General features: G+C 41.4%; 1 protein-coding gene across 1 annotated transcript in view; it reads left to right on the top strand.

Annotated features, from left to right (window-relative positions):
• The first annotated feature begins 4615 nt into the window (after positions 1-4615).
• ABAT (4-aminobutyrate aminotransferase) overlaps positions 4616-10763 on the top strand; it is a 34184-nt gene continuing 28036 nt past the window's right edge. The window contains exon 1 of the mRNA XM_010288544.1: positions 4616-4715. Within this exon, the coding sequence (XP_010286846.1) occupies positions 4646-4715 (70 nt within the window). The 5' untranslated portion in view covers positions 4616-4645. The remainder of the gene's footprint in view (positions 4716-10763) is intronic.

Below are 10763 nucleotides of genomic sequence, written 5' to 3'. Positions count from 1 at the left end.
TTTTCAATGTTGTTCTTTCGTTTTAGTCACAGGTGCTGTGACTTGGCCTCTCAATTTGCAGTTTCTTCCACTGTTAAAAAACAGATGCAGAAAACGCAGCGTCAAAGCATGCCGAGCTGCGTACTGAAGAGTCTTCTCACCGCTTTGAGAAACACCCTCCTTGCAAACCATCTGCAGCAGCTCACCTCCAGGATGCCAGGGCAGGCTGGGCTGTGGAAAGGGTGGTTTTGATTTCAGGAGTAATGTTAGTGCTGCCTGTGGGGTCCCGACAGGGAGGGGAAGGGTCGGGTCGTCTGTGGGATGGCAGAGCTGCAGGACTTTGGGCTGCCGCCCCTGCGCCCGCCAGCAGACCCTGCGCAGCTTACAAAAAGAAGCAGCCTTGCTCTGTTTTCTCATTGAGATGGATCCAAGCAAACAGGAGTAAAAGATAGTTTGAGATGTTTTAAATTTCACAACAATTAACACGTAGCAGGATGATACCCTTGCTGCTGCGCGTCATAGAAAAGCCAAGCGAAAGAAAACAGCAAAGAAGGAATTAATTTGCCTTTACCTCCCTGCTCCTTCTGCCCCCCTAAATACATATTGTGAAGACTTGTTGAGTAATTGCAGTGTGCAGCTTGTGCTGCTGTTTCTAAACCACTTAATTATTCTGGTTAAATGGGTTTGGAGCAGCTGAGGGACAGATGAATGTGCCCTCATGAATTTAAAACAGGCTTCTGTGTCTTCAGCATGAGTTGCAAGAAATAGATGCAAATCTGCAGTGCTGACTTCTCATCCATATCTTGCAGTGTCTCTGTTTCGTGTCTTACCTTTGCATCTATCCCAAGGATGCTTTCAGAGGCAGGTTTTTGCAAGCTGCAGTCTGAAATGTGGACATCATGCTGCATTAGCTTCTCTGCCAGCAAGCGAGAATGTTATACGAACCCCTAATTTGTATATTTTCACTGTTGTATTTGCATCAAGGCCCCCTGAATGTTGGGGTTCCTCTCTAATTTTTTTTTTTATTTTTCCAGGGTTCACCCTGAGAAACATAATCCCGTTACCTCATGGAAACAATGCATCTTTATATGTTCACAATAGGCTACTGCTGCTGAATGACTGTTGTCGTTCCTAGTAATTAATTTTGCCTGTCTGAAATAATCACTCAGTACAGAATTTTAAGAGCTGCTGTTGAAAAAAAAATACATCCAATTTCACATTGTGTGTGTTTAAAAAAATCCATGTATCCTTATGTTTCATGTACTCAATAAACTGTACTGAGGTTTCTCTTTGAAAATAATTTTTCTTACTAAAAGAGTGTCACTGACTTAAATTGTATTTGCCAATTCGTGTGTTTACGTAATGCAAAATTGCATACAAAAGTATATGCAATATAGCTGCTTTTACAGTTAACTGTACAGGCCATGTAACAATGGCCTTCACCAGCTCAGATAGCTGCCATTTGAGGAAAAATGTTTAGAGAAGACTTATGAATCTCTTTTTCTGGAAAAGCCTCACTTCTTCGAGGTCTAAGGTGGCTAGCATTTAATCACAAATCTAATCCAAACATCGTCCTTCACACCCCCTTTACAGTCTGATAGCTGAAATTGGTTGATGTATTTTGCCTAGATTTTAAAGAATCTGGAGCTGTACGCAGTTGCTCCGAAGCACCAGTGGTGATGGAGTGTGGCTTTGCGGTGGTTTTGACATGTGCACGAGAGCTGATTTCTGCTGGCTTGCAAACTGTGCCGCTGCTGCTTGCAGTGCTAGAACAAGCTGGGTCTGTGGGAATTGATCAAGAGATGGATTATGGAGGCAAAACTCAGTTGGTTATTGTGATAACCAAATAAACTTGTGCTTAGACAAGTACACCAATCGCATCAGCCTATCTCCTGTGAGAATTTGTGTTTGTAATGGAGATGGAAAAGAAGTTGATTTTAGTTGTACTCAAATACGATATTACATGATTTATTCTGACTCTGGACTGAAAAATGGTAAAACTTTTTATATAACAACTGTCAAGGAAAATTAGGGCTAAGCTATTTTATTTTTAAACCTCTTGCAGTAATTTTTTCTATGAGTATTTCAGAAAGCCAGTACCATCTCCCAACATATTTTTGAGCCTTTCATGAATATTGTATTTTAACCGTTAAAGGACTCAAGATAAACAGTAAATATAAGTAAAAGATAAAATAACATTCTCTGAGACATAGAAGTGGTTCACCTAGGGAAGGAAGAGTAGGTACCACTGCAGGGAAACCTGGACACTGGTGGGTACAACCATGTGGCATGACTTGAAGGCAAGTTTGATTTGTATGTGAAGAGGCATCTCATCATTGTGGGAAAGGTAGATGTGTCAGCTTGTAGCAAAACACCCATGGGAGATGGCTGAAGGGGACTGGAATGACGAAGCAAGCCTCAGTGCGTTGTTTTAGCCTTCTGTCATAGGTACGTTTGCATGGCTCCATTTGTTAGTTCCTGCAAAGCTATGTTCACGTTGGCTTTTAACAGGCTCCTCGAGACTTTTAAAAAAATACTTTGGAGAGCAGACTTAAGGAGGGAATTGTAGATTGCAGAAGTACAGACCAGATAAATAGCTCTCAGCAGAGGACATCAGTCAAGGTGGTTAATCATTGTGAGAGGTGCTGGGCTGATTCACCCTTTAACAGGTTTTTTCCACAGTGATAGTCTCACTTAGACTCACTGACTCATTTTTTTTCTAGAGGATGGTCATGAGATAAGAAATCTATGGTATTGGGATATTTCTTTACACGTTGATGATGCAAAGGTTAGCGCAACTAAAGAAAACTCAGAGTGAAAAACTAATGAATTAATTAATTTACTGTTGTCTTATAAGTGAAGTTACTCTTTTCTGAAAAAAAATTAACTAGTTCCCTCTACGCTTCTGACCCAAAAACCTTACAAAACTAATCTAGCTTTTTCCAGCGTGCACACAAATGTTGTGCAAGTGTTTGCTCACCTTGGCAGATTTCAAAATACCTTGACTTTTACACTGAACTCAGAGCAAACTAAGTGAAACCAAGTGCTATGTCAATTGTCCGGGAAGGCACAGGGCATTTTCTTTGTACCTGAGTATTAATAGGTCCAAGAATTAATAGATCTCTGTTGGCAGGGGGGGTTTTGTTTTCTTTTGCCAATTTTGAACAAGCTCAAGTGTGAAGGAAAGCAAATGGTATCTTGTCTAAAGACAATACAGAAATTTAAATTTTTGATATGTTAATGTTGGGGAAGAGAGACTTCCTATCACGGTAGCAATAGATCAACTGCTTCCCTGCATCTAGTCATCAACATCTGTTTGCATATTTTATTGATGGTATAGAAATGATGTAAGCAGTAAGCTGTGATCTCTTTCTGCTGGACGATCGGCTCCATTCTCAGACCATGTTTGTTAAACAGAGTTCTCCCCAGGTGGTTTACAGGTAACAGTGACATTTCATTTGGACTGCAAGCCTCGGTCCATTGCTACTAGATGTTCTACACCCATGGTGGGGTAGAGGGACACCCAGTGAGGTGAAAAATGCCATCATGGTCTCTGTACAGACGAAAAGGCCCTTTAGTGTCCTACTCAGAGCACAGGGTACCACACTTATGTGTGTAAAGTTTGAATTTAACTTGTGTTCTGGATAATAATTCAATGACCTGTTTTATGACTTCAAGCCAGGCTTTCTGCACAGGTGATCCAGAGTGAAAAAGGAGTCATACTACATGCTACTTGACTTTACAAGGTCATTTATATTCAACTAGCTGAGGTAGAATCACAGAACAGTTGAGGTTGGAAGGGACCTCTGGAGGTCATCTGGTCCAACCATCTACTCGAGCAGCATCACCTGAAGCAGGCTGCTCAAGACCATGTTCAGTTGGGTTTTGAATATCTCCAAGCATGGTGACTGCACACCCTCTCTGTCCAGATTTTTCGATGTTTAGATGGAGCTTACTGTGTTTCAGTTTGTGCCCCTTGCCTCTTACTCAGTCACTGGACACCACTGAGAAGACCCTGGCTCCTTCTTTACTCCCTCCCGTCAGGTGTTTCTTACACATTGATGGACTGCAACCTGAGCCTTCTTCAGGCTGAACAATCCCAGCTCTCACAGTCTCTTTTCGTAGAGATGTGATTAATTGGTAGAAACTGTTTTTTCAGGGGATTGATTCTTTTTTATTTCCTAATGCTTGTCCTCCTGTCTCTTTGTATTAGATGAGATCTTTCTCATAAACTTAGGTCAAATCAAAATAACAGATGGGCTTGAGAAACTGACTGGAAACAATTTTTTTAAAGTTCAACGTAGTCCACATACATAGAGAAAGTAGAGAAGAAGAGCAAGGGGAAATAGATAATGATTTTTAGCCCCTGGTCCTGCTAAAGCTGGGAGATACAGATTTAGCCTAGAAATCATTTGCCTCAACAAGGCCTAGCGTTAGACTTGGGTCTCAATCCTGCAGCTGCTCTGAACACCAGCAGGAATCCATCAAAGCATGCTTTCAGTTTCTTTGGATTGAAATTAGTGAAAGAGGAAATTGAAATCAATGGCACAGCAATAGTGGCTGCATCCCCGGGGACACGAATAAGTGTCTGCTTTTCTTTTTTTCAGAACGTCAACCAGAAAGAAATCTCTCAGTATTGAGTCTTTTTGAGTAAAGAAGAGACAAAATGGCGTCAATGTTGCTTAGTCGACAGCTGACCTGTTGCCTGCAGCAAAACTCCAGGCTGCTTGTGTTTGGTAAGTGGCCTTTTTTGGTTTATATTTTCTTGGTTTGTATTTGGGAAGTGTTCACTTTATGCTGGTGGAGAAAATTCCAGTGTGAGCATTGCTGGGGTTTGTCTGGTGGTGTTGAATCTTTCAAAACTTGAAGAATACGGTGTTCTGCATCTTAGATAATGATGCATTTGTAGTCCAAAAGTGGCCCACAAAGGTGCTGTGGGGTTTTGTTGTTGTGTGTGTTTTTGTGGTTTGTTTTTTTTTTTATTAGTTATTCTGCAAACAAGAATTCAGTTTGTGCTGAAACAAAGCTCTTCAGCTCTCGGAACTCTGCTCTTACAGAGCTACTTTCTGATTCTACATGGTGCTGAGATGGAACAACCACCCATCAAAATTAGCTCTTTTTGTCTTTCACTGTGTCGTGTGACCCTACCCACCTTCCACTGTGGGGAGGTTTTGTGTGACTGACTTAGAGGTGGCCCTCACTGCGGATATGTGTTTCTGCTTGTCGTTAGTTTTAGCGTGAAATGAAAACCTACCACACAGCATCAAGCTACTTTCTCCTAAGTGAATAATGACAAGTTTTTGCTTGTCCCAGCCTTGTGATTTAGCATGTGTATGTGTATGTTAAGCCTGCAAACAACGAAATAGATTTAAAAACTAAATTTCTGTTGACTTCGTTGGACAAAGCAGTGTAGAATGCAAGATCTAGCATCCATTTCATGTGCTCTTGTACTCAATACAGTATGGCTGAATGGCTGTTTCTGTGACTGAGTAAATATAATGTTTCTTCTGTCGTCCCGCCCTTCCTCTGCAGTGCCACTGTGCTCCTTCTGCTACTACCATCCTTCCATTTTGCTCAGAAACTTAAACATGATTGATCTCCTTTTAAATAATACACTTTGGGGAGCAACTGACCTTTGGCTAAAGACCACAAAGTCTGGTCTTGTTACTATTGGAAAAGTATTAGGTCACTGTTTCAGTACAGGGTATGCTTCTATTTATGGGAGTGACGCACTGATGATCTGCGCTGTGCAAGAGCAGTGATCGTTCGGTCAATAGTGGACAGTGGAAAGTGCTTGCAGCAACCAGGCCTTCATTAGTTGTCAGTCCTTTGAGCTAATTGTCATCTCACTATCACTTAATGCTCCCTGTCCTCCCAGTGTCTTGCACACTCACATGCTGCTTCCCAGCCACAAATATATTGCAGTTGTGCAAGATAAACTTGAGGTCACCGGAGGGCACATGCACTAACTCACTCTTCCTTTCTCACCATTGCAGTGAGGGGGTGTAGATCTTCAATAGGAAAGGAAAGCAACTCTGAGCTCTGTTAATCCATCCTTGCTTTCAGGAAACTTTTAAGTGGAAAAGCCTGCCAAAATATTGAAGCAAAGAATAGAGGGCCTTGGCTGCAGGTTGTGTAACAGACCCATGCTTTGTGTGTGTCCAGAGATTACAAAGAATGGAGCAAGAGGAGAACCCCTCACCAGAAAGAACTATATCCTGGCAGTTTTTTAGCCTGCAACATTCCTGGCTGACAGAATAATCAGGAGGCTCTGATGCTTGTAGCAAAAATCGGACCTTCAGGCCATTTTTCTGGTGAGCCCCAGCTAAGGTTGCACTGCTGCTTGTCTCTGCTGGCTTTCAGGGAGATGCTAAGGGCAATGTCCAGGACTTCTCTGCTCCGAAGTGCTCTCTTCCAAGGTATTTTTGAGCACTCAAGTTCAGAGCTTTACAGACTAAAAAAGAGACTTATACATTACTCCCACAAAAATCCTGCGGTGCCATTTGGTCTGCTCATTTTCTTTATGTGGATAGTGAAATGACAGGGTTTGCAAAGGGGGGGGTGGATGTGGAGGGAAGGAGAGAATAGACTGCCTCTTTGTAGAAGTGTCTACGTCTGTGGGCTGTCATGTTTCAGTTGTGTGTGTGCATTAAGTGCAATAATCCTGTTCAGCTTGAATCCATGATAAATTTATTTACAGAAAGAGATTTTTTCATCCTTGATTATTTCTGATTTTTAACGCAAACATGGGAATCAGCCTTGTGCTGACCCTGGGTATGAAATAAACTGGTTGCTGACAAAAAAGGGGCATGTGAAAAAGGAGGATGCTGGCAAGTTTGCATTCACTGCAGCAAAGCATTATATGCCCATTCACTGTTGTAAAACATGTGGGAACAAAGATAACTAAGCCTTATATTAAAATATTTCTAGGAACATTTTCTCCAGTTGTATGTGGGGGATAGTGTTTAATTCTAATTAAGATGGCTTTCAAGCTCTCAATCTTTTAAGGACCATGGGACAAGAGGTAAGCATCTGGTTGGAGAATCTTTTTTACTTAACCATTACTTGTAGTGTTCGCATTACTACCACAGTGCTAGCCCATGGCAAGCTAACTTGACAAAAGAAATCAAAATCATTTAAGTTGATCAAAATGCAAAAGCCAAGCAAAACATATAAAAGTAATATGCAACTTAAATCTTCCCCAAAAATGTGAAGCCTGTAAGTATTTGGAGTCCTTATGCCTTCCTTAAAAATAAGTCTTAATCAGGTGTGGTTTTATTTTCCTTATGTATTCTATCTACTTGATGGTTTGACCTCGCACTAAAATTTGAAGGATGACAGAAGAACAACAATAGACTGAGTAGCTAGACTAATCTTTTTTTACAAAGATGCTATAGTGCTGGCAGTACGGTAACAGCCAGGCAAATCTGGGAGAGGCGGCTGTTGTTGGAGAAATGACGACATAACCTCCGCGTTGTGTGTTACCCAAATTGAGTTCTCTTGCTACTGTCAACCCAGTGATCACACCTAATAGTCTGAGTGTAAGTACTTATTCCACTTTGTGCCGGCTCTGATTTTATCAGCTGTGCCACTGTAGTAAGCTGTTCCATTTCCATGCTTTGGAGGCAGATGAAGATGCAGTCGGTTGTTCGCTGGTAGGGTAGTACCATAATTAGGGCAGGCTGGGACTCCAGAGATGTAGGTTCCGTTTCCTACTGAATACCCCAAGGGGTTGAATTTGTCCTTGAATCTTGAACTGGAAAGCATGCCAAAAGGTCAGTCTTCTGCCTTAAGGTAACATCAATTTGCATTAATTAGTGCATGCCCACACCCTTCTAGGATACTGACCTGTTCTTAAAGGCCCCCAGCAGTGCAGCTTCTGCAGCCTCCCCAGGCAATCTGCAGTATTGCTGAACTGACTTTGCCTTTAAAAAAAATTTTCTAATATTTAGCTGACGTTTCCAAACAGGAAAAAAATTCAAATCCTTACTATTTGTCCTGCCCTCAAAGGGCTTGGAAACTGGAATGTTTGGTTTTTCTTTGCAGCAGCCTTTTACATATTAATTATTGACTTGTCCCCATCAGAGTTTCCAGCAAGAGGTTGGAAAGCCATGAGAAAGATATCCTCTCAGTCCTACTTTTGTTTCTGGTATTAATCCTTGCTAAGACTTTCTACTTTTTTAATTCAGTTTGTACATTAGGAGCTTCTCTAGGAAATCACAGAGAACGGCCTGTGTGAGGGATGCGTGGGAGAAGCAAGGATCAGTTCCCTTCATGGGACTGTAGAGAACATGGACTTGAGGTCAGCTTCAGCTGATGCCCTGGGAACTGGCTGTTGATGACTCTGGAGCGTGACCTCTCCCACTGGACTGAGGAACCTTTACTCTTCTGCCTGATCAAATGTTCCCACAAAAAGCTGAGATGTATAAAAATGTTCATATAAAAACCTGTTGTTAGAAGGAGGCTCTGCTACAAGGCTAAGTTTGGACTTCAGTTCTCACATTCACTCAAGGAACTAAGGCCTTTGATGTTTGTATCTAATTTTCTTGTTCTTTCTGTGCCACAAAGGGTGACTGTGGCAATGTTGTCTGTGTTTTCCCTGGGCATTCCTTGTGGCTGTTTGTCTGTAGACGTGTCCTGAAGAGCTCTCATAGCTGTTACTCTGGCCCGTTGTGCTGTAAATACGGAAGGATGTTGACTGACTCAGATCACAAGTTGAATGCCCCTGTAACTCTGCTGAACAGTTGATTTTGGATTATGCTATGATGCGGCGGGGGAACTGTTCTTACTCGCTTATGGGAGTTTTCACTTCTGTATGGCCTGTTTGGTATAGGATTTTTCCTTTGTCTTTGGAGAATCCTGTTCCAATAAAATCTCCAGTGTGTATGTGGAACAGCTTCTGATCTTACGGTGTAAGCACTCTGTAAATAGCAGTCTCAGTTTTCACAACATTATGCAGTAGCGACGTTCGTTTTCCAAACATCTCTAGCTAGTCTGGCCTTTTGCCATTCCGTTTCAAGATCTGTTAGTAACAGATTCTACTTGCAACACCTAAAAGAGGACTTGGGAAATCTCAGTCCTCCTACTTTTGGCTGTCAGGGCCTCCATGCTCTAAAAATTCTGTCTTGAAGGTGGTTTGATAGACACTGTGGAGTGGAAGTTGCAGACATGCATGGGAGATTGCCCTTCTGCACTTCCAAAGGCCAGAAGTCCTATGGCACATGTGATGTGCCTCCTTGGGGACTGGGGAGCTGTCACTTTACACTCTCACAGAGTGATAAAACACTTGCATTTGAGAGATCTGGTATGCCAGCATTTATTTTCACCTATCTTCTTTTCTTTTTTTTTTTTTTTTCCTTGGGGTAGTTCCTTCTCTTAATTACACTGATGTAATTTCGGTGCCTCCACTGGAGTTTCTCCCAGGTAATATCCAGCTGTTGTACACTCAGGAAGTGTGATTATATGCGCATTATTTGTGGTCAAACGTATCAGAGGTTTAAGCACTTTCTAGGCCTGTGCTGAACCTAGCAGAGATCACTACTTAGCCCAGAGACCTGCTAACAGTAGTGCTCTTTGCAACTACCAACATCACAAAATGTCAGAAGAGTGTACTTACATTAATTATGTTGCTATAGCAATGTGGTACTTTGTTAAAAATTGCTGAGACACCTGGTGAGTGATGAGGGTAGCATACAAAAGAGAAGTTGGAAAATGAGCTTTTCTGTCTGCTAGCAAATGACGACATCCCGTGAGATGAAAAGGAAAGATGCGATAATTTGCTGATGTTACTCAAGTGTTTAGAAAGATGATATGTGTTGCATAGACCTTTGAGAAGTCTGCAAGAAGCAAGACAAGTAGAATTGAACTTACTGTACCCACCCTCTTTAAAAGGCATAGGTAGAAAATTCTCTGCAAATAGTTCAACTGATGTGCTCTCTGATAATTAGGCTCATTAATAGTACATACATTTGGTTTTTTTATATTTTTGCTATGATGTGATGAGATAGCTTTGTTTACCAGGGAAAAGAGGGTGCTGTTTGCAGTCATACTAGCTAAATGTAATTTAAGAGCTTTCCTAATGCTTCTTCAGAGATGGACACTCTGCTGTAGCCCATTACCTCTACACACTTCTAAGATGAGAGCTGAGGTCTTGTCATATGGTCCTGTTCTTAAGATAAGATAATATAAAACAAGAAATCTTTTTTCTGTTGCAGTTTGATCATAGACCTCAACAGAAAGTCAGTGGATTGACTTTGTCCATTGACTCAGGAGCATAACTTTAATTAACCGTCTAGGTGCTGATTTACATGAATAGTGTAATATGAATTTAAGAATATTAACATAAAATTGTATTTAAAAGAAATCTGTGAGGATGTTTAGGCCAACAATATATTTTTGCTGAGCTTCCACCTTTTCTTTTGAAGAAAGTTTAAAATAAGCCACACAGCCATCAGGCTGTCTGCACGGAGGAGTTCAAGCAGTACGGGTACATCAGTATCAACAGTGACAGGTTATTGTGTGCATAGTCAGTCCATCAGTGACAAAGTCAAAGTAAACATAGACACTGTGGAGATTTGTTGGAGAGTTTCAGCTCCCCGTTTGGAGAAACACAGGTCTCACTTGACCCTTGTGGCATTTTCTGTATTCTAGATCTTTTATTACAAAGGTAATGCTATTAGTTCACTGAAGGACCGGCCACCAGGGATTCTTAATTCTTGAAAATACCTTTCTTGGACATAATAACAATGTCAGTTTTTATCTGTCCCATCTCTACTGTCTTTTGG

The sequence above is a fragment of the Phaethon lepturus genome, unplaced genomic scaffold, assembly GCF_000687285.1.
Source record: "Phaethon lepturus isolate BGI_N335 unplaced genomic scaffold, ASM68728v1 scaffold9536, whole genome shotgun sequence".
In the NCBI taxonomy this organism is placed as follows: Eukaryota; Metazoa; Chordata; class Aves; order Phaethontiformes; family Phaethontidae; genus Phaethon; species Phaethon lepturus.
This window is presented reverse-complemented; position numbering and strand designations above follow the sequence as displayed.